General features: G+C 41.1%; 1 protein-coding gene across 1 annotated transcript in view; it reads left to right on the top strand.

Moving 5' to 3' along the window:
- Window positions 1–23,575, top strand: part of foxo1a (forkhead box O1 a) — a 29,242-nt gene extending 5,667 nt beyond the window's left edge. The window contains exons 2-3 of the mRNA XM_042486281.2: window positions 18,542–18,733; window positions 19,368–23,575. Coding sequence (XP_042342215.2) covers window positions 18,542–18,733; window positions 19,368–20,555 — 1,380 coding nt within the window. The 3' untranslated portion in view covers window positions 20,556–23,575. The remainder of the gene's footprint in view (window positions 1–18,541; window positions 18,734–19,367) is intronic.
- Window positions 23,576–25,111: the final 1,536 nt, after the last annotated feature.

A 25,111-nucleotide genomic window follows, 5' to 3' on the forward strand; every position in this document is an offset into this window, starting at 1 on the left:
ATAACATGCACACACACTCATAGCTATTTCGGATTCAGTATCTTGCCCAAGAACACTTCGACATGAGTATCCTTGGGCAAGATGTAGACTGCGAGGGCCAGGGATTGAACCACCGCACTTTTGATTAGTATTGCAAAAAATGTTTCAGGACACACACAAATTGTACACACTCATTATAACAGTTAAATATATACAGTGCACACACATCTTTGGATACCTAACAAACTCTGTTCTCTCTTGTATTTCTCCAGCACACGTACGTCACCGCATGATAAATATTTGGTTTCAGCCAGTGGAGCTGGACTGCTCAGGTGCTCTTTGATGTCAGTATCGAGATCAATTCGGTCAGAGGTTTTCTCTGTACACGGTGCTCTCTTGACCTGAAATTCCTCAACCTACGCTGGTAAACACTCCCACGGATCTCAAAACAAACTTTGCCGGAGCAGACAAACATGTAGGTCCGAGCAGATTGTACAGCAAGTGACACTAGGGTCATTACCATGTAAATGCCCCCATTGACTCCAATCCCTCTTAGTCTTACAGTAAACACAGGAGGTATCACCGAAAGGGGAGCCTCAGATAGGTCGTGTAGCTAGTCAAGATATGAGTGTGTGTGGAATACATCTCTGATTTGTAACCAGGTCATGGATGCCAGGGACCTGAATAAATCTTACCCCGGCTTTGTAATTGCAGGTTTCCAGAGCATTTCAATCTTGCATTGACAAATAAATGCATTAGAAAACAGTAGAACATCTAACCCTTTGAAACCTGAGCATACTGGCTTGATTTCTTTCAAAAACAAGGGAAGAGGGTGACAAGCAGCTTAACAAGAAATGGCCCAAAAATGAGCACTTAGTAAAAAGTTACAGGAAAATTACCTGAAAATTAAAGTTAAGTAAAAACTAACCAAAAGAAAATGACCTCAAAATAGTGCTAAAAAATATTATTTTTTTCTATGTCTGTATTATGATTTTAAATATATAGTTTTCTGGGCATTTTCCCTAGTATTCTTTTTTATGATATTTATTTGATAGTACCCCCTAGCTAATTTTCAGGTGATTTCCTTGTCACCTTTTTCTAATTTTTTAGCAGCATTTTTTTAATCACATTCTTGAAAGAGCTTATACCAAACCACACCAATTTTAAACCAATTTTCTCAGGTTTCAGAGGTTTAAATGCTAGTAAAAGGCATCTGAATGCAGCACAAGAAAACTGATGATCCAGGTGTCAAAGGGTTAACTATATTATGCAACAATCTTTCAGCTAAAGGTTAAATTATAGCAATTTAAAATATTATAGATAAAATGAAGCAACATGGATGCCACATTGGTTTCAATAGTGTAGCACAATCACTGCAGTTTGACAGATTTCTGTTGTTTTGTTGCAGTATATGTTGCTCGGCAACTTAAACATCAGATTTAAGGTAATTCTAACAACTTTCACTTTAACTGAGTGTCATGTCTTTGAGTCGCATTGTGCACCTGTTTTGTCTCATTAGCTTTAAATTTAGATGATTTAACTTTCCCAACAGATTATTTTTGAGTGAGTATGCAGAAGTGTCTGTAATTGCTGTTATCTAAGATATTTTTTCGCATTCACCTTAGGAATACTGCTTAAAGAAATACAGAAGCTAAGAATTAAGGTGTCCTTATCCCGAATCTGCACAGAGCTGGCTGTACTTTGTCACCAATCACAAACTGTGTGTTTTTTTGGCTCTGAAAGTGTATTAGTAGGACAGGGAGCAGGACAGAACAGCAGTCCTCCTGTTTGTACTGGTTCAACACACACCACACACACACATACACACACCTCTCACCCCCCTGAGGCAGTCGAGGAGTCCAACCTTGGCGTTGCCCCAAGACATGAGGGGCAGCTGTGTTTCTCAGGCAAAGAGCTGGAGGAGCTCTCCTCACCCTCCTCCCCATTTCCTGCCTGCTCCGCCTGCCTCTCCATTCCTGGTTTTCTGCCTCTGCACAAAGCAGGGCACACTTAATGTTGTGAGGGGTTACTGCCCCCCCCCCTTCAAACCCTGAGAAGCTAACCGCTACTGTCTTCAGAGAAAAATTAAGAGATAAAGACAGATAGAGAGAGAGGAGCAGAGACCCAGAATGCTCGAAGTTCAGACTGGGTGACACTTGTTAGGAGTTGCATAACAAGACATTTACTGGAATCAGGGAGCCGCAGGCCAAAGTCTGGTGCCACTGGTTAGTCAGCGGAACTGTGAGGCACTGTGTTAGAGATATGTGGGACGCTAGTCTCCTGTGTGTGTATTTGTGTGTGTGTGTGTGTGTGTGTGTGTGTGTGCATGTGCACATAAACCTGGGCCTCATAATTAAAGCCCTGCTGCTGGCAGATGCACAGACACGATGGCAGACAGACAGACAGGCCGACACAGGGAACATTCCTGCACAGGCTTTTATATCTTTCTTATTGTGGCGTGATATTCTGACTTTCCTTCTCTTCCCAGCTGATTTTAATCCAGTATCTCCTCACAACTGCCTGCATCTTCGCTTTCCATACCGCTTAGAGCTTTGATGTGTTGAATCACCATAACTGGCACTCTACTGGTGTTAAATAGCAGCTGAGTATTTATGAACGTAGTCAGTTTATGCTCTCTGATGTTGATCAGCTAATAGACAAAATGTCGACGCCATAGCACACTTTGAATGATCGTCCCCTCATTTGCATAATGAAGAAGAAATGTGTGAAGAAAATAATACAAAAATGAATCAGTTAGGGAAATAAAAGGAAACATAATACAAAAATGCATTAAAAATAAATGAATACATTTAAAAATTGAAAATAAATACATTCAAAATTTCATAAAACATAAATTAAATAGAAAATTAAATAGGAAAGTAAACAGGGTTTAATACAAAGGTAAATAAAATAGGAAATGAAAACAGGAATATTTATGTCATATTTTATCAATTAATAAATTCCTACATCACCTGCTGTGTAAGACGTCCTGCCAGCACTGCAGTAATGATTATTTTCATGATCAGTTGACTGTTGTTGATTGTTTATTCCATAAATTTTTGAGTCGATTATGTCAAAAAGTTCAAAAACTAAAAGACTAGTTAAGAACCAGTGAATATCTTTTTTTTTGGATGAATGGCTTATTGGTCAAAGTGTTCTGCTGAACTGACTATTTCAGCATACTAAGATCAAGTCGTTCAGGTGTTTTTGGGAACAGCATGGAAAAAAATGTAATGCAGATGAGTAAAACATATTGTCACATTCAAAGACATGTAACTGTGCTCATACACACTGATTTGATTGGGCAACAGTGTGAAGCCTCCCCACAGATTATTTCACAACCTCGTGTTGTCCTTCTGTCCTGCTCCACATTTGTTTATGTCTCAGCGCCGGCGTTAGCACTCTCTGTTGTTGTCTGTCTTCTACAGAGAAACATTTTGGGATATTAATGACTCAAACCTCAACAGACTGAAATAAAAAAGAAAGCAGGTCAGTGTGGCACAGCAGGGATATCAAATGGTGTTTATGTCTGTGTGTGGTACACATGTGTTTATTTATGGATCTTTGCATTCTGTAGCTATGAAGTCACATCACTTCAACCTCAAATGAGTATTGACAGTTGATTCCACTTGCTGGCGCAGTCTGGGTCATTGTTTCACAGTAACAGTATGCCCAGAGTGCTATGGGACAAAGCCATCGGGCAATGACAGAAGCTGTCAGACACATACCACACACACGGGTTCATGTCTGTTTGAGTCAAAGAGGCTTCAGATTCAGTTGGGTCATTGCTATGCTGAGTTGCAAACACAATGAGTTTCTTCACTGAAATATTCCAGAAATATGCAGAACTGAGGTAATGTGCAAGTTTTACATTAAGGTGGCAATAATTTCTGTTACTCCATAGAACAAAACCAAATTGTGTCTACAGGGGTTGATTTGCTTTTTGATGTCCAACAGAAGTTAGTCAAGGTTTTTTTCTGCGTCAAGAAGAACTTTCTTGCATCAATCCGAGCCACCAATGAGAAACTTTTGACAGCTGAAAAAAAACATCTTTCATATTAAAATGTATGATTGTTAGAAACATTGTGTAATGAGTTTCAGTGCTTGTCAGTGCAGAAAAAGAAAATTTGGTTCTATTATACAGCTGTTGATTTGGATCTTTCTGAAATCCTTTCGTGTAGATTTAGATATGAATAATATTTCAATGAAACTCCAGTTTTTGTAGTTGGATTCGTAGGAGATTTAGAGCTCAATGAAAGCTACCAACTTTGAACCAGTTTTCTAAAACTGATGAAAGTTATGTTAACCACTTAATTTGAGCATGATCTACTAAAACTATCTGTTTACTGAGCTGAGGAGAAATTGCTAACTAAACCATAAGTGATCATTTCAGCCTCAGTTAGTGGCACAGCTGTTGCTGCAGCTGGTAACTTCAGACTTTGGGAGCCTTTATCGCGCTGGAAAGGACCCAGGAAAATCCCAGTAAAGTGCCCCTTTCATTTCGTGAATTCAAACAAATCATGTCAAATGTGTACACGGGTGTTTCCACCCACCTCAGACACTGGCATCACATAACCCAGCGGCACTCCTGCCAGAGTTTTGTTTTGTCAGTTCTTTCTTTATCTGGCAGTGGACCAGCGGACAGATCATTCAGTGAGTGTGGAGTCCAGTTACTGCACAGAGAGTGGAAGTGATGTACAAAAAGATCCCAGCAGAGAGGAGAAGCTCAGTGAGCAGGACAGAGGAAAGATGCCCACTCAGGCTGCTTTACTCTGGAGCCTTAAAAAAAACAAAGTTGACATCCAGCAGCGTGGTCAGGTAAACAGTCATTTGGGATGAGTCATATTGTTTTGTTTTTCTCAGTGCAGGTTTGGTAGTAGCAGGCCAAGATCACGTGACCGTGTGTTTTGGCAGAGGGTTTGCCCAGGCATGGATGTTTGTCTCACAGAGTGTGCTGCTGCTCTTTCTGCCGCCACAACTTCTCATCAGTCAGAAAATTTGGGAAAATGTCCTGTGGGGTTAACAGGAAGACCTCTGCATTGTTTTACAGTGTGAGAAGAGGAACCGCTGTAAGGATGTTGAATAATTTCACCATTCAGATGAGAAGTGAAAGCCCTCAGCACTTCTTTACACAGGGTTTCCCATTGATTTCTCATAGTTTGTGTGTGTGTGTGTGTGTGTGTGTGTGTGTGTGTGTGTGTGTGTGTGTGTGTGTGTGTGTGTGTGTGTGTGTGCAAACACACAGGGAGTGAGTAGAGCAACACTTTTTACAGGACTGCTCACTGCTGAGGGCCCCAAACCACAGGCATTACCCAGACCCACATTGTTGTGCAATTCCCGCCCTAAAGCGATTATGCACGGTGCCTGTCAGACTGGCCGGGCATTATCACACAATCGCACATGCATTCAGGCATGTGTGATTGTGTTCACATACATGAACGCTCACAGAAGCTGTGTAGCTGACTGGCAAGGGTGGAAATTTAAATGCACACTTTAATCAGAAGTACTGTTAGTGTGTCAGACAGCAGGTTCCCCGCTTTTGTTGTCATGGGAACTAATAGTTTGTTTCAGGTCTCAGTGCAAAACGGTGTGACAGAACCACCCTCAGGTATGTTCGCTTTAGGTTTGCATCGGTGTTGCAACAATGCAGCACTATTGTCTGTATTGTATAGCGAGGCTCTTGGCCGATATAGTGTTTTTAAGAGAAACACCTCCCTGGGAGAGGAGAGGTTACCAGCAGTGAGGTTTCACTTCATATTAGCTTCTACTAGCACATAGCTTATAGACTAAAACCAAAACATCACATCCAAAACAGATTTCTGTTTATAATTTCCAAAGCAAGCGCTAAGCCTGCTTGTATTTTATCACCGTAATTTTCCTGGAAGAATTTATGCGTATCCGGGGCACTGCTAAGCACTGATGTAATATTTTTGAGGACAGATTTGCTTTACAATTTGAGGGCAACATCTTTAGTTTCCACTCAGGGTTCCTGCATTGGATTCCTGGAAATGCCGCAGTGCCAGTCAGGCAGATTAGACGTGTAACCACATGTGGACTCATTTTTCTCTCAATGAATCATTCATGTCTTGGTTGAAGTAATTGATGAAGGAGACACCAGAGTAAAAAGGAATTTTGATCTGTTGACGACACTGGCTTTTATGTCGTCATCTAAAGAACCCAGAATCATTATTCTCATTGTTTAAAGACACTGCCGTTTGGATTTGTATTCAGATTAATCCAGCTATGTAATAATTATTTCACAGACTCTAACCAAAAGCTGAGAAATTTATTTAAAAAAAGTTTTCTTTGTCATCTTGTGGTTTCATTTTTGCATGTGAGATATGATACTCACATGCTCTCTCTCTCTCTCTTTCTCTCTCTCTGTCTCTCTCTTTGTCTTGACTTGAAAGAAAAAATAATCAGAATCTTATGATCTCAGGAAAACGAATTTATTTAAAGTTGCACATGGTGACTGGAATAAGCACAGTTATTGCCATTATCTGTCTAGTATATTAGTTCTGACAGTTTCGGGACATGTAGCTGGCCGCCGTGATTGCATGAATTATCCTTTCTCTAGAATCTATGACTTCTCTCTTCCCCCACTTGCTTCTGTCCCTTTAAAGAGATGTACATTTCATGGCTGACAGGAAGTGGGTGCTCTGAAAGCAGCACAAGGTATGCAGCACCAGGATAGTGATGTCATCCGCAGAGGAAGCACCACTGAGAAGCTGAGCACGACACCAGATTCTGTAGCATCTTCCTCTTCCAGTGTTTCTGTCATTTTTGGTCATTCTTCTGCTTATCTCCTATCAGAGCTGGGAAATGAAATGAATCAGTATTCTTGCTCATTATTTGTCCAAATCATCGTTTCAAATTCTCAGAAGTCTCAAATTGAGATATTGTGGTACTCAGCTAAATGAGACTGTGTGAACGTCAGTTGAATAGAGCCAAAGTAAATGCTGGAGTGAGGCTTTGGTTTACTCACGTATGGCTTCTGTCCTGACCTGTACTGCAGCCAGCTTTGATAATGGCCTCTCTCACTGGGATGCCAAGTCGTGGTCTTTGTGCTCTGGTTTAATGTCACATTTGCTATCTACTGTCCCTCACAAATGTGTGAGCCCTCACCACGACCGATACGTATTATTATTGAGTAGGCAGCATTTCTTGAATCAGACACCTCAAACTGCTAGCTCCAAATTAAACATAATAGCACCTTTTTGTACCATGTGATCCCTAGACTTCTTCCCACCACGAAAATGAACACATAGTAGCACAATAAAACTGTTCCCAAAAGATTTATTTAGCATGGCAACACGCTTACAATATATTGAATAGCCCATGTTTTGATGGCAGTGGTTTAATAGCAATAAGACAAATAACAGGTGATAATTTAAAAAACAACATATATACACAAGTGTTAAATAAAACAATATATTTCTAATAAACAAACTGTATTTGCATTTGAAAACACATGAACATATCTTATTAAGATAGCGATGAAAATGAAAAAGAGCCAAAATCTAGTCATCAGTTTCTGTTAAAACATTTGAATGAAATCCCAGAGCGCTCTTCCTGTGAGCTTCAGAGATACATTTATTTTGTGATGTGTCACTCTTATTTCCTTTTCATAATGAGCCCATGAAAAAAAGCTATTTTGCAATAAAAGGATTATAATGGCTCCTCTAGGTCTCACAATGTTGTTTTTTTTATTAAAACAATTTTTTTTAAAGCAAAGCATGAGGATGCTAGTTTTAGAATTGGCAAGTAGCCCAATGTTCCGATGTACAGACTGCTTTATAGACATTGTGCATATCTAGGGACAGTTAAAAGGAGAGTTAAAAGGACAAGAAAAAGCCAAGGACATGTCTTTTTTTAGGAAATCTTTTTTTTCTTGAAACATCATGGTTAATTATGACTTTAGACTCAGGCCATGGCATTAGTATCATTCTCTAATTTGGGAACATTATTGACAGTATGTGCCCTCTTATTCAAGTGCAAACTTGCAAGTGATGTCAGGTTTTAAATTTGGTGATATTTTTGGTGCTCAGCGGGGATCACTGCAGTGATTAAGAGCTACACTTTTTAGAAAACTGTATTCAAACAGTCTGGGTGGCCATTTTTCTTCCATTTTTCCATTTGTACTCCTTTAAAAAAATGTTGGTATACAGCCTTTTTTCATGAAGAAAGTTTTGAAGTGCTGTTATTAGTGCTTTATGGTGTAATAAAACAAATGTAGGAAGTGTACCAATGAGAAATTCTTTCAACTCTGTAACTAAAAGGGGATTTATTGGAATCAAGATCTAGCCATAAAAACAGCTCGGGGATATCCCCGTGTTTGCCAGGTTGAACTGGGGTAACAGGCGTATAAATATAACCCCTCAAACACTCCCTCCACCCTCCCTCCCGTGGTGGGTCAGGCCTGTGAACGCAGGCTGCCACACAGGCACCCAGCCGTGGTCCACACACTGCATCTTTATCCAGGCGGAGCAGGCAGCGGCCCAGCCCAGCCGCTCTGCTGATCAGAGGTGAAAAATATCCCCGCTCCACAGACACAGCTCTGTGCATTTACAGACTCACATTGTGTTGCACATAGCAACACATGCACATATTTCAGCATGGTAAGCTTAGCCAGCACAACCCAGTCCCTGTCTGTACACATGAGCTGCATGCTGCTTAAGTCTGAGTCAGGAAATCAGCAAGCACAAGAGAGAGCTCAGCATGTAAACTCATCCTAGAGCTATAGCTGAAGTTAAAGCAATGAAACAGTCTAAGTTCATTAAAGTTCAGGCATTTATTTAATTATTTTTTAATAACAGTTTGCTGTGTTACAGAAATTTACAAAATGAGGCAATAAAGTAAACATTTCTTAATCTTTAAAAGCTCTCCTTTAGAGCAGCTAAATGCAAATTTAAATGGACAACTTGACCATTTTATAAAATAAAAATATATTTAATTTCCCTTAGTTTTTAGCTTTAACTATTCACAGATCAAAATAAATTTCTGAGTTTCTATATGAATAAAAGAAGATTACCAAGAATACTTCCTAAGTTCCTATAAAAATGCTGTTAAAATAATTTGCATATAGTAATTAAGTTATCCACTTACGGAGTAAATTTGGGGTCTTTTCGTACAAGAATTATTTTTTTTATTTCGTTTTCTTTTTAATTTTTCTTTTCTTTTTTTTACTCTGTGATGATCCCTAGCCCCCCTGTGATCCCTCTGCTTCAGGCTGGTTTCCTGAGGGTGGTGCTTTATGCACACTGACTTCAGCGGGAAAAAGAGAGATTTTCTCTCAATGAAAAATGTAGTCTCTTCAAAGTTTATGACAAGCAGCCAAAAATGGGCCAAAGAGATGCAGCAGTGAAACTTAGTGTCCCTCTGGCTATCTTGTGTTGTCGCAAACAACGAGATGGCTGCTAGTGATGCAGACAGAAATTGTTTAGGGGGAAAGCACCTGTGGTTGAATTCGCCCCTATCAAGTGGACTGATAATGTCCAGTCTTGCAATGTCCCTTTGAGCGGGCCCTACAGTTGTACTGTACTTTAATAAAGTTCAGTAAATACTTTATATTCATATAATGAATATACAAATGTCAGTTTGACGCCAATCTGCATGAGAAATAAAGAAAACTAATTGGGAATAATAATTAATCACTTTACTGAGAGAGGCTATCAGCAAACATGAATTTGATTTTTTTTTTTTTCAAAATTACTTGATAGCTTACCACTGGTACAAATATTTCTCCTGCATCATCATCATCATCATCCTCCTGGGCAACTTGTCATCCTTTTCTTATTGGTCTGGTGAAATAAAAGCATGAAAGAACGAAAAACCAGATTAAACTGAGAAGATTATAGCCAACAAACACAAAAAGTTCAGCCTTGATTTCTCTATCAACAACCTTTTTGACTGTTTGACTTGTTGATCAGGTAATTTATGTTTAAAGGTGGTCACTCACTCGCTTATTCAGCTAAGTTTTCTTTTGGAGCAATTTGTTCTAATGTCAAACATGGCCAAAGCAGAGGAAATTACCAATGATTTATTATTTTCTGACCAAGTTGTGTTTGTTTGGATCCATAAAGAGGTCAAATCATAAGTGGGGAACTGTTTCTAAAATGTACAGTAAGAGCTTTATCCGCCATTGTAATCCTGCTGGAAAAGCCTACCTGGACAAGGGCCCCCTCTTTCCTTTTTCCTCTTGTTTTGCCCAGTCAGACTGCACAGTTTTGATTAGGAAGTAGTGCCTCTTGAACCCACTGTTTGCTTCAGCTGGTCCCTTGCAGTTCACATACCGGGGCCTTATTCTGCAGCATTTTACATAGAAACCAGAGGCATCGGTGGGATCAGTATCAGGAACGACCAGCTCTTCCTGTGCGGATACAATGCAGCAGGAAGTTCGCTAATAGCCCCTCCACTCCACCACTCGTCTCACACTATCATACGGCGATGAAAGATCCCAGAGTGTCAGTGGCTTTGCTGCTTCTCACCGTAAGCGCAAAACCGCTCACAGACTATTTATCATGTGTCTGCAGCGATTGTAAGACCGATCAATCTTAAGCTTTACCAGTCATCATCCTCTCAGGCTTCCAAGGTCAGCTCTGTGTATATGTGTGTGTGTGTGTGTGTGTGTGTGTGTGTGTGTGTGTGTGTGTGTGTGTGTGTGTGTGTGTGTGTGTATTGGGGGAGGGCGGTCGGTTGCACTCAGATTCCTTGCAGAGGATTGTGAAAGGGAGATCCTGCCAAGAGGCCGTCAGTAAATACATTTGCAGACAGATTTGCCTCTGCATGACTTGCGTTTTCTGCCTTTCCATCTGCGCTTTATGATGGTCATATAACTCAGCATCTCACAATGACCATTTTGAAAATCTTCTTTCCTGGAAGTCATAGATTGCTACTTGGGCTCATCTAGACCTCTAAAATGAATTTAAGGGAATTTAAGGAGCTTCACACTGAGCGCTCCTTGTCCCAGGCCTCCACTCTCCCCTCACTCTGCCAAATTGAATAATTGGAAGTTCACGTCAGCGGTTGAGAAAGAGACCTTTTTTGCTGCAACACGAGTGTGCGATCAGTTGTGGCCACTAGTGGACATGCATGTTTCCCAGAGGAGCACGTGAAAAGGACAAGGGAGGGATAGAAGTCTTAGGAAGGGGGACGGGATGGAGGGAGAGGGCAGAAATGATCTATTTCTGGTTCAAACCATGTCCTAGGGTCAGCTTCCATTTTTAATCTGGGGATGTTTTTAAAAACAGAGATTGTGGCCGAACAGACCTATTTTTATATCACGGCTAACAGTGACACATTTATATGTTCCCGCTCAGTCGAACCTGAGGCGCTGTGCTGTGTTGCTCGCTGCTACACAACATTAATGACAACACTCATTTCCTTTTCCCAGGCTGTTTTAATGAAAGCTGTGGCATTAAGGGTCACAGCTTTACATTTCCTGTGCTCTGCTTTTTAGTTCCACAACCTTTTATGATCATTGCTGTATTGACTTTAGTAAATAGGTCAATGATTATCACTAGCCAGTCCAATGTTGGTGCTGATGATAACTTATCAAACTGCAAACACATGAAGTCAGCGCAGGCTGTTGAGATTACTTTGTGACTGTGGCAATGCAAAGTTGTAATGCTTAATTTTCTGTGTGTGTGTGTATGTGTGTGTGTGTGTGTGTGTGTGTGTGTGTGTGTGTGTGTGTGAGAGAGAGAGAGAGAGAGAGCTGTCTGAAGATCAGTACGCCCAGACTGTAACAGCTTCTTTTCCTTTCATGTATAGATGTGGCTATGATGGCATCAACCATTGCTTTGTGGACTGCCATTTTGCAGCCTCAATTTTGGCATTTTGGCTGCGCCATCTTAGTTGTTTGGAACCAGAAGTGACCATATTTGGACAAGAGATTGGAGCTGTATATGAGTGAAGGGTGGAGCTGACTCATAGGCTGTACAGATATTCAAGGGGCCTGGACTTTAAAAAGCCATGTGTCTGGGCCTTAATCAAATGCAATAAAATAATAATAATAACCCAATGTACAGTTTTTACAGACGTTAAAATGATCTGTTGAGTCCAAAAACGTTTTTTGAGCCAGGTTGTAATCATGCTTAGTTTTGCTTTAAAGTTGGGCATTTTAAAATAGAGCTCTATGGGGATTGACCCTCTTTTGGAGCCAGCCTCTAGTGGTCATTCAAGGAGCTGCAGTTTTTGGCACTTTTATCGTCACTTCTCAGCCTCAGAGGTTGCAGCCTGATCACAACACTAAAATGATCACCCTGGAGATAAATACTGTAGAGCTGCCATACACCAGTTTGAACTATTACACCAATGACTTAATATACTTTGACGCAGCAAATTAAGGTGCAATCCAAGTCTTTTGATCTGGTCTTTATGGATCATTTATGTCCAATAAATCATAAATCCCCACCATTAAACAGTCAGGCAGAAATCCTCCACAAAATAAAATAAAAAATTCTCCCCAAAAACAAATCAATTTTGATTTATGGCTGTTTGAGGTAATTTGGTTTAGAAATGTGTTTCCAAAAAACGATTTGAAGTTGGATCGACTCACAGTACGTTTAGCCAAGAACTGACTCTATAAAAATAACCATTGCCACTCATCTCATGCTCATGTGTTATCACTTTGATCAGCGTCTGAGGCCAGTTTACCACAATACACCACCTTGAGCTAACCTGATTTCATAATCTAATGGAATCAGCCGTAATCGCGTGCTTGATCACACAACAGTGTGTCTGACATGAAGGGGAAAAACCTGCCAGGAGTGTATCTTTTGATGACTTTGAGATCCTAACAAGTGGTAGTTCCCCGTCACTTGTCGCCCCGCCATCTCACCTGGAGCTGTGTGCTCAGGCCTGTGCTGTTGTTAAGCGGCCAGACCTGCTGAGCTGGTGTTAGGCTAATAACAGGTTTACACATTTTCTGTCTTAACCGCACTGCTCTAACTCAGCCAGACTCAGCACAAAGCTCCAGACATGACCAAGCTACGGCTTTAGGGCTACTTACTTTGGCGGTTTGAAATGGTGCACTACATACTCTATAGGTCGCCGCAGACATTACACAGAAAATGGCTAGTTAGGGTGCAAGAACATACCTACTGCTGAGTTTGAAACATGGGGAACGAAAGGTGAAAAAGCCTGTTCAGGACAGCACCGTTTCTCTAATGAGTTCAGTGGAAATAGCTCAGGGAAACCACATTTTTTTCACTTTCATCAGTTCCATATCTCGGGTAAATGTGTGTGAAACTTCTAAAAGAACTGCTGGCGTGTGAGTTCGTACCTCCTGCACGCTTTCAGTCTGTGACGAGGGAGCGCTGCTGCAGATGCTTCATACCTGTAGCTGTACAGGCTTTGCAGCTGAGGTTTCACTTGTGGCTTCACTTGATTCAAAGCAGCCCTGCAAGTAGGTAGTGCCGCACTCTTCTGGGGATTTTTTCATTAGGCGAGTTGACATTTGAGCAGCTCTGAGAGCGTCAGCACCTCGGTCAGTGTGCCAGCAGCTGTCTGTCTCCGTTTTTGTGCAGGTAGTTACTACTGTCTGCAGGAGTAAGGAGGAGAGGAGAGGTGAAAGAAGATAGGAAGGAAAACAGAGGAGAGGAGAAGTGAAAAGAAAAGAAACACTATGAGGAGAGGAAAAGAAAAAAAAAACAAGATGAAAAGGAGAAGGACACAAGATGAGGAGTTTTGGGAGTTGGAGGGTAGGAGAGAGGGAGAGGAGCGAAGAGAGAAGGAAGGAAACAAGATAAAGGAGAGGAAAAGACAAAGGAGACAACTAGAAGAGAGAAGATGAAGAGAGAAGGAATGAGGTGAGAGGAGTTAAACAGAGTAGAAGGAGACATGAAATAAAGAGAGGGCGGGAAGGAAGGAGAGGAGGAGAGGGTGATGTAGTGAACACTGTGGCCTTTCAGTAGTGCTGCCAGTGAGGGAGTTTAAACCAGCACAGTGTGTTCTTTACTGATCCTTGCCCACTCTGTCACACACAATCCTTCCTTCTCTCTTTCTTAAATAGCCTACACTCAAAACACATTCTCTATCGCTCTCTCTCTCTCTCTCTCTCTCTCTCTCACACACACACACACACACACACACACACACACACACACACACACACACACACATATATACACGCTCATGCAACCAAGCCATCCATACTGCAGCCATTTGTTGAGTCATGACGTATTCATTCATGCAATTCAGTCTCAGCAGTCACACGACAAAGTGAGCATTGCTTTCATCTAATAAATATAGTGTGACATCATGGATTAGTGCCTGTTGCTAAACTTAAACTCTCTGGAAGTTGGGGGGGTGGGTATCCGAGGATGGGGCAAAAGCTAAATTTGCGGTGTCCACTTGACTCACAGTGCTGTGGCTCCGCATTCCATGCCTTTTTCTCTACCTCACGACTGCCACGTTTCCTGTGAGGCAGGAAGTCAGCTCTGTTTCCTGTCACAGTCCTCTTTCATGTGGTCACTTCCTCGTGTTTTGCCAGCGCCGCTCTGTTCTGTTGACTCAGAGAACGAAGGTGGGTTTGGGCAGAAGAGAGAAAAGTGTTTTTATTATCTCTGGTTACACAAGCCAGCCTTCTGAGATACAGTAATGCCAGGTTACTGCCTTTTTACACAACATTTATTATGATTACATTCCTCAGTGCAACACAAAGGTTTTTATTCACATTAACTATATAATATGTGTTATTTATTTTGCAGGCTTTGCCAAAATAGTCTCCATCTTTTTGTTGCATTTTTTCGTGGAAAGAAACAAAAAAAACACTTTTGAAATGGGATGTGTCATTGCCTTTTTCTCTAAATCAACACAAGATAGGGCCGTCCTCGAGTGACAGTTATCAGAGTTCAGTTCTGTGAAATTGTGGGTTTTGTAACCTTGCAGAGGAATGTTTATTGTGATGGCTGCTGGGCTGGGAATCCTGCCTTTACTGTTTCCTAAGAGATACTAACAGGTTGGCTCTGATTACGATTGAACTTTGCACACAGTGATTAGCTGGAATGTTAAGATTCCTGTGTACTGCGGCCAGAGATAAAATGGTGTCACATACAGCCACAGGATCCAAAAGAAACTCTTCATTTGTAAATATATATATATATATATATATATATATATATATATATATATATATATATAGCTACATTCACAAATGTAGCAAGCTCTGTCATAGATTTATATATATATATATGCATGTTTGTGTATGTGTGTGTGTGTTCGTGTGTGGTAATGTGCGTGTTTTCATCCCAAATCGCGTGTGTTTTCAAACCACAATATCACTGGCCTTAGTGGAGAGCGCAGCAAAATCAAAACCATACCGTGCTGCTGTTTGTCCTACTGCCACTGCACTAAATACATGCGCTGGCACTCTCTCTCTCTTTCGCTCTCGCTCTCTCTCTCTCTCTCTCTCTCTCGCTCTTGCTCTCTCTCTGTCGCTCTCGCTCTCTCTCTCTCTCTCTCTCTCTCTCTCCCTCTCGCTGTCTCTCACACACACACAGTGGGAGACGAGGCTTTTCCATTGGCTCCACCAGACACCCTCAGCCACACTCCCCACACAGTACTCCGAGTTCTGCCGAGTTCTGGTATTTCCCATCAGAGGACTTTTTTATGACCCTTCACTTGTACTCCCTGTATTGCATCAAGACTTTTAAACTGTTTTTTTTTTTTTAAAGTTCTCTATCGTCACAATACTGTGTGCATTTACTGTGACGTCAGCCAAAATAGAAACCAGAGCCTCTGAAGTGGTGACTTTAGCAATGAGTTTCTCCTTCCTGTCATCAGGAAGATATAAGGCTGTAACAGGACATCCCGGCGTCTGCGCTCACATTGCAGTCATTCCTTGTTGCAGCACAGCTGAAATTACCAGCACTCTTAGCGGTCATGGGAAAGAGAGGCTCATGACCAGACTTTACTCCTTGCATTTTGTCATAGCTACCGATGTGCACGAGGAGGAGGAGGGAGGTGGGGGTTGAAAAGCATTTGCTAGGCTAATCAGGAAAGGGCTGTCACATCCCTCACTTCATGCAAACTAGACTGAGACTATTGGCTAAGTCCATTGGGTCATTTGATTCAGAATTACATTAATTTGTGAAGGGCCGGTGTTCAGGCGGGCCCCCATGTGCCCTATCACCTGAAGTCCTCAAGGAAAGTGGAGTAGTCATTTGATTGATCAGTTGATTGTCTGAGAATTAGTCAGCAACAATTCTGTTAATCGATTAAAGGGAACTCTTGTTGCTGTGGAAGGACCTTTCCAAAGTTTGAAAAGATAACCCTGATGGTGTCATTGTGATGTCATCGGGGTTATCTCAGTTTGAGCTTGAGACTTTGTGACAAATTGGAATTGTGTACTTTGAAAGATGAAGACATGGAAGGTCTAATGAAAGATGATATCGAAGTGCATAAAGGCCGCGACACCAAACCGACATTGGCGAACTAGCAGTGATGAAAGCCCTCTGCTGTGTTGCCTCATGTTGCTGTGTCTCGGCCAAAAGTTGCACAGGATCACACCAAACCGATGGCCAACATGTACATATGTTCTGCTCGTGCATGAGAGGAGATACCCCTTCATGCCAGCAGACAGCGGTCGTCTGTATCAGTCATTTAAAAACTGAGAAACTAATAAAGACCACATGCACAATAACAACATAACCCAATATTGAAAGAACAAAAGATATTTACTGTGCACCGATGAACAAAGACACAAACCATCATGAAATGTCTATGTGAAGAGCTCAGTGGTTGAAGAAAAACTGTCTTACCTCATGTAACAAGTTTGTTTCTACCTCCCTCCCTTTTAACTTTAGCTGTTTGTTTACATTGCTCCCTTCCATTTCTCTTCTCATGTGCTGAGCTAAACGGCCAATCAGCATGACTTCATTCAGCAAAGGGCTCCACGGCCACTACCGCTGATTCAATATGCTCAATCAATGGAAAAAACTCAGACGAGGTTCAGCGAGGGTTGACTACGGCCAACAATGCGGGACACTCGTTTGTTATTGGCCCAACTTGGGCGAACAGCCGACCGTCGGTTTGGTGTGTCACTGCCCTTATGGGAAATGCAGGATCCAGTGTTTTAAGAGCTTGACCAAAAGTCAGAATATCTCTTCTTCTTCTTCTTCTTTTTTAAATTTGTCTCTTGCAAGTCTACCACCTTTATGGAAGTGCAACACTCAATAGCTGGAATGCCCTATTAATCTCAAAAGTCAATTATTAGATAAAAAATATCAGATATTGCCATTTGTAGCTTTTCAAATGCAAGTAGTTTTCTCTGTTTCATATTAATATAAGATGTTGGAAGAAAACAAGCAGTTTGCAAACATTACTTTGGGCTATGGAAAAATGTGACAAGCATTTTCACGGTTTTTCAAATTTATAAACTAAACAAATCGTTGATTATTTAGTCGAGAAATGAATCAACATCTGTGGGTTGAAGTGGGACGAGATTTCAGAGTGCCGAATGAGAGGAGATGGTAGAGATGAGGAGAAGCCGAGGTGAAGGCAGAGCAGAGGGCAGACTGTGAACCAGATGTGAAGCAGTGACTCACAGCAGGAACAGGCTTGATGACGTTAGCCACGATGCACGCTAAGCTCTGCATGAGTGTGTGTGCGCCGGGAGTTCCAGCCTTTTCTTCCAAAACAACCAGCTTTACGCATGCACAGTAATGTCTGGCCAAGGCTCATTACTTCATGTTGTGGCCTGGACACAGAAAAACTACAGAGCCAGCGTTTAAATTATTCTCTGGGGGTAAATGGTCACTTCACTAACAGTTTGGGGCTGATTTAGAGTTTGAAAATCATAACAGACTAAAAAGCAAATGAAGTGTCTGGATACAGTAGTGATTCCAGTTAAGTAGGCCAGAGATGGTGTCTCACTTTCTGTGGTTTGCTCAGCAGACATTTACTCAATATTGTCGCTCTTGTTTGCCGTGTTTTAATAATGCTTCACTAGCTTCCTGCACAAAAATTAGTTTTTCCACTGGGGATGTCACTAAGCAACGTTAGAGTGTTGTATTAATGTATCTGTAAGGAGGAAAGATTAGTCTGTTTCCTCCCTTTGATTCTGTGCTGGTTCAGACAAGACACACAGTCAGGTGGAATGTAAGTGTTGCTATAATGGTGTTTTACAGCGAGCCCCTCAGTTTTTGTAAAGGAAATAAAGGCCTGCATGTACAGTGTACTTGACGATAAGAGTAGCTGCAGTTTAATCCTTGCTGTCTTCAGGATGTGTTGCTCATGGCTAAACTTATTGACATCTGGTGTGTGTGTGTGTGTGTGTGTGTGTGTGTGTGTGTGTGTGTGTGTGTGTGTGTGTGTGTGTGCACATGTGTTTCTTTGAATTGCACATAGCATTAAATTGTTGAGTGACCTTAAAATCTCCCCTTTCTACTCTGCAAGTCAGCTGTCAGGCAAGATGTGCTTTTAAAAGAGAACCACCTGTACGGATGGATTTGCACTTATATGCTAAAGCAGATCTGTGGCGTTTCATGAAAAGGGCAAACACAAATCTCTCTGTTTGTCCACTCCTCACCCAGCATCTCTCTGTCTCCCTCTCCTCCAGAACTCCATTAGACACAACCTGTCGCTGCACAGCCGCTTTATCCGCGTCCAGAATGAGGGGACGGGGAAGAGCTCATGGTGGATGCTAAACCCGGAGGGCGGGAAGAGCGGAAAGTCCCCGCGACGCAGGGCGGCCTCCATGGACAACAACAGCAAGTTCACCAAGAGCAGAGGAAGAGCAGCTAAGAAAAAGGTAAAAAAAAATAAATAAATAAATAAACAATAAAGATTCCAGCTCATGATTTGTGCTTAGACACTGCAGGTAATTCATGTTAAAACCATGCCAAGATTTTTCTTTTATCTCAACGTTCTGTCAAAACTATTAAACTGATTTTTCATAGTGTTTTGATATTTTTTTCACAAATTATAATTATTCTTAATGATTAAATCGTCAATTAAAACACAAGACATCATATAGGATTTTAGTCATATTTAAGCTTCAATTGCTCTTTTCTTGGCTTTAAAGGAAGCATTATAATTATAACAAATACAATTATCTTTACTTAGTGGCTAGTAAAGGTGAGGGAAATTAATCAAGAATGATTCTATGTGTTTGGTAGAGGCATATCCACACTTCTTACTTATTTTTTATTCTTTCTTAAAGTAGTCATGTCTGCAAAGATCTTTTGAAAGCCATTTTGAGATATTATCACATTAATGACACATATTTAGCAAGAATACTTCTGTATTTGTTTTTTTTCTCGGTACCATCCAACCATGTGTTTCATTGTCAATGGTTTCTGCCCAAAAACATATGCTCCACTGACTGTCTGTGGTACATACAGTATGTCTATTGGTACACTGAGAGTCTCCTTGTCTCTCCACAGCTGTCCCTGCAGGCCGGCCCTGACGGAGGCGCAGACAGCCCAGGCTCCTATTCTAAGTGGCCTGGCAGCCCCAACTCCCACAGCAACGACGACTTTGATGCGTGGAACAGCTTCAGGCCTCGGACCAGCTCCAACGCCAGCACTCTGAGTGGTCGCCTCTCACCCTTCATGCCTGAGGATGACCTCGGGGAAGCAGACGTGCACATGGGCTACCCGGGAGCCCCCGGGGCCAAGATGACAGCCACACTGCCCAGTCTCACAGAGATGACCGGCTCTCTGGTACACAGTTCTGAGAATGTCATGGAGAACCTTCTGGACAACCTGAACTTGCTCTCACCCAACAACTCTCAGGTTGGAGGAGGGGCAACGACCCCTGGCTCTTCCCAGTCCTCCCCGTCAACTATGATGCAGCCGAGCCCTGGTTACCCCACTTACAGCTCGCCCAGCATGGCTCCGCAGCCTCAGCAGGAGTACCGCAAATGTGTGTACGGCCAGGCAGGAATGAACAGCCTGTCGTCCATGCCACTGCAGACGCTGCCGGAGAGCAAGCCCAGCTTCGGGCCCAGTATGGGCCAGTACAGCTGCCCTGCGGGGCTTCTGAAGGAGCTGCTGACGTCAGATACAGACCAGCATGGAGAGCTCATGCCGTCAGTGGAAACTGTGGTGTCTCAGTCCAGCGGAGGCTGCATGCTGCCACCGTACAGCAGTAGCCAGCATGCAGCTAAACTCATGGGAGGAGGGAACGGTCACCCGCATGGTCTCTCTCACACTCACCCCCACAATGTGCACAGCCAAGCCCCGGCCACGTCACCAGCCATGAATGGCCGCTTGCTCATGTCCCTGAGCCACAGCGGGGGCTCCACGCGTCTGCCTACAGCCAAAAGTCCCATGCAGATGCCTTATGGTCTCTCCAGCCACCTCAGTGCGGGAGGCATGCCTGGTGGCTTTTGCCCTCTCAACACCAACGGATATGGCCGACCAGGCCTGCCACAGCCCTTACACCAGGAGAAGCTGCCGAGCGATCTGGATGACATGTCCATCGAGAAATTTGAGTTTGACATGGAGACAGTCCTCCATGACACTCTGATGGACGGAGACTCCCTGGACTTCAACTTTGAACCAATGGTGACCCAACAAGGTTTCCCCCATGGAGTGAAGACCACCACACACAGCTGGGTGTCAGGGTAGAGACTGTAGTGCTGTTGCTCTTTGTTTAAAGGCACAATCAGAACTCATCTGAGACAAAAAGTGTATTTTAGGATGTTTAATCCTCAATCCAACTTCACCATCAACATTTCTGTTTCAAAAAGAACTTTTCGGACCACTTCAGCAGACTGAGACAGGTCGTGAAGAGCTGAGGATGCATCTCCATTAGAGCCCCTGAACTGGTGAAGATGAAAACAGAATTATTTTTGAAATATCACATATTCTGTACAAACTAAGTGCCAAACATTTTTGCCTTAACATAAGAGCCAAACTGAAACACACCTCTCTGGTTTACTCACCAAGGTTACAGATACTTTACAGTTGTGTTGTGTCTGCAATTTTTGCAAGTGACACTGCCAGCTACATCTCATCAGCAGCAGCACAATCTGTAGGAGTGCACAAACTCACACCATGATGTTTACTGTTTCTACAATCAAGCTTTTCGCATGTATAGTGTAGTGATATTTGATTACCACTGCAGAAGACTTATGAAGATAATCTGGCTCTTGGGTTTGTGGACTGACATCATGTAAAGTGAGAGACTTCTCAAGGGATCCTCGGATGATGTTACATAATAACTCACTCTGTTGTTGCCTGAATGTACATAGCGTCGTCATACAGTTTGTAAAATCGGGCCTCTTGGTGTATTTTCTTAGACTGTAAATAGTGTTTACAGAGCGGAAGCAGAAGTCAAGGCAGTAGAAACAAGCTCAAGTTAAAAAACTGGATCGGATTCTTTGAAACACATGTCGAATGTACAGATCTGTGCTTGAGGATTCAACTCAATCAGGCTGTAAAATGGTAACACAATTCATGATTGCTTGTACATACAGTAAGAATGTATATTAAAACGATGTGTTAGATGTTTACTAGATTTAGTATATATTTGAGACCTAAATTATTTGTGGTTAATATAGATTTATGCTGGTGCGTAACCTGCACTCAGACATGAGAATTGTTCTGAGTCATTCGTCACTCTGAACCTTAATACCACAGGGGCCTATTTATTGTGCCTAACAAAGTAGATATCGACTGCAGGCTTGAAGGTTTTTATATACTGTATATGTCTACGGTCCAGAAGATACTCAAATCCAGCAGTCTTGTAGAAAAATACAGTGAATTCTTTACTTCTAATTCTCTGCTTTAGGGTTGTTAGGGTTTCCTCAACGCTTTGCAGCTCTGTGAATGTTACGAGGTCAAGGGACGTTGGTGGATATGAGATATTCTCAGTGCTTTTGTCGTTTTTACATCAAGGCTGAGTCCAAGACCTGCCAGAGATTGTCATTAAAGTCACTGTGAGTAACCAGCCTGTCCTCTGTCCAGTTTCAGAACTTTTTTATTATATTCCTATTTGTCTCAGAAGGTTAGTGTGACTGATTAGAGTTAGTACAGTTTGGTACCTTTGTGTCCAGAAGAGCCCTCTGAAGCTGTCAGCAGGATCAGCTTTACTGCTTTCAGTGAGACTCCACTTTCACTCTGCCCCTCCTACCTCTACATATCTCAATGTCTTTTTAAACATTTGATATAAAGGTAACATGTGACTTGATAGCTTCAATCATCTTCTTAATAACATGTCTTTTTTTAATTACTTTGCCCCTGAAAAGTGCCACTAAGTGTTAAATATCTAGCATGTATATTTGCATTTTCTGACTTGCTTTTCCCACTCACCACTGTACTAACAATGGGCTTGTCAGCCTGTCAGTGACTTATTATGCACAGTCACAAATAGTGTGCAAGATCATGGCTACCTTTGTGAAGATGGTGTCTGTAAAACATGACTGCTTCTGATGAAGTCGACTCATTTGGTGGCTGATAGATCTAACTACAACTGAAAACTGCCTATTCGACATTGTTGTGTATTGCATGATTTATCCAGAAACCACATATATAAGCATGTGCTTGATCATGTGTTGTAAAAGACTCTTGAGTATGCAGCTTTTTTATTCAAGTCCTTCACCTTCAACCAGAGGGGGAAGCTTGTTAATACGTTTGGTGTTTAGTTAAAACACCAAAATTTAAAACTTGAATACTCTAGATCAGCAATGGCACATGATCTGACACTGCTGACCTTTTAAGAAAGCCAGGGAGCATAAAAATTAAATTCTTAACATTTCAAAAGGCCGTCAAAGAAGCTGCTGTTTGGCTTTGGTGCCAGGTGTTGCCTTTTCTTACCCAAACTTGCCATAGTGTACTATAGCCAAATTTGCCTTTGAAGTCAAAGTGATATATTTAGCATTTTTATCATGTGATATATTCATAATTATATATATTTGTGCCGGTCACTCAAGTCAGGATAAACTGTAATGAATCCATGAAGTCAGTGTCACAGGATTCACTCTAAAAGTAAAAAGAGCTGTACTGAGTAAATTATATCTCTACATTTTTAAATGATTGAATCTATGCATTATATTCCTTAATTTTATGTTGCTATTGTTATATTTTCATTTTCTTTGAACTTATGACAGAGATATTTTATTGTAACATAGCGCTGTGAGATATTATGGTGTCGTTGTTGTCAAAACTCTATGTTCCAGATAGTTCTATGGGAAAAAAAATGAAGTTTATTTAGAAAATAGATGATGCAGTGATTAATATGCTAAGCTTTTGTAAACTGACAATGTTGTATTTCTTGTATTTAGCTACAGTTTTTAGAAAATAGCATCAAAAAGCAAATTACTGAAAAAATATAAAGATCTTGCATTTTTAAAATGGAAAACACAATATTTAGTCTGTCAGTGACATTCTGCTAAGAAAGCAGATTCTGGACCAATTTTTTGTAATTTTATGAGTAGAAAGACATTGCACTTTTACTTACATTTTATAACAAAGTGCTCCTCGAGACAAGTGAAAGGGTTCCCATTACATATTTAAAATAAAATCTGTTACATTGAACTTATATACGGGAATAAATTGGAATTGTGCTGTGTGATTTGCAATCAAGAATATGTAACTTGTTCAATATTAATGTATTAAGACCTGAATAAATGTACTTCTGTGTTAAAGATGTGTCAGATTTTTCATTTAACAATAAGAATGATATTGAATGCAGAAGTTGAGCATCAGTTTGGATTTGATACAAACCTGATTTAGTTCAAGGGGCCTATTCTTCAGAATACAAGTAGATGGGAAACGATTACTTTCCCAATATATGTATGTACAGAATCATGAGGATAAGGATAAATAGGGGGATAACAGGCATATGTAGCTTGTTACAAGACCTCTGAGCTTCATAATACCTGTAACTACGAATGATTCCTGCTCCCTGAGCAGTCAGTCATGAAATATTGTATACCCAAAACTCCAAAATGATATTATTTTTCTTCTTTAGTACTCAGTACCATATTAACTAAACAGGAGAATGGCTTTACTTGAGATAATTGTCTGAAGTTTTCTGGCCTAAGGTCAAATTTTCATCCTAATTAAAAAAGCCAACTGACATTTCTAGGTCAAAGTTACTCATGTAGTGTTACAAGACTTACAATACTTGACAAGACATCGAATAAAGAGCAGTACAGAGTGTTATTTGCAAAGTGTAGAGGGAGTTAACATGTAGCATTGTTATGTGTGGAACAGAAAAATAACACGTAAGCCAGATGGCAAAAGCTATTGTGAATTGAAATTCAAAGTATATTTCCCACTTTCGTCTTCTAATCAGTGTCCACACTTAAAAGTTGGAAAGCACACATTGGGAATGTTTACATATACAATAAGAATCCACTTCTATCTTGAATATGAAAATATTCTCAATTTCATCTGGGCACAGCATAATCCGTTTTGATATTCCAGATTAGGCTTTATTCTAAATATAGTTTTTTCCGTGGGGGATATGCCAGTTGTATTCTGGTTTTAGAAGCATCCTTTGGAGATGTATACAGCACATTCAGAATGTGGGTCTCACCTGGGTTTAATTTGTTTGTGACACATGGCATCTTGCCTGTTTACAGTTAACTCTGTGCGCTGAGTTTGCAAAGCTGCGGGGTAGAGATGCACATCCAAAGAAAAGGCCACATTTCTGATTGGAAGGAGAAACACTGACTTTTAAACATTATGGAAAGACTTGAATATCAACAAGTTTATGAATATGTGCAATATCCTAACACTGACCTTTGCAAGAAAGTGGCTGAAGGAATGAAAGAGGGAGGCTGCAGTCTTCTGGTCGAACAAGTCTGCCACCGCAGGAGAACTTTTTAAAAAATCCCATTTATGTGCAAAAGCAGCTCCAGCCATTTCACTTTTCCATATTTTGATGTCATAAATATCATGAACATGTCAGGGCATATTTATTGGAGCATGCACAGCGATATGTAAATGGGTAATATTAGTGAAATATAAATTTTCATTTGCCATGTAAAGCAGCTCAGTAGGAATATTGTCCTTTTAGGAATAAGGGCATAAATCAGAATCTTTTTTGCAGATTTAAGACATGTTCTGAGACTTGTTTTATAAAAAAGAAAATGTTCAATTCATGTGCTGCACTCTCAGTTCTGGCGTCTCATTTCTTCCGTACGGTGATTCCTCCTAGCTTTTCCTTACAGCTA

The sequence above is a fragment of the Plectropomus leopardus genome, chromosome 6 (genome assembly GCF_026936395.1).
Source record: "Plectropomus leopardus strain MGB_pleo_1.0 chromosome 6, ASM2693639v1, whole genome shotgun sequence".
NCBI lineage: Eukaryota > Metazoa > Chordata > Actinopteri > Perciformes > Serranidae > Plectropomus > Plectropomus leopardus.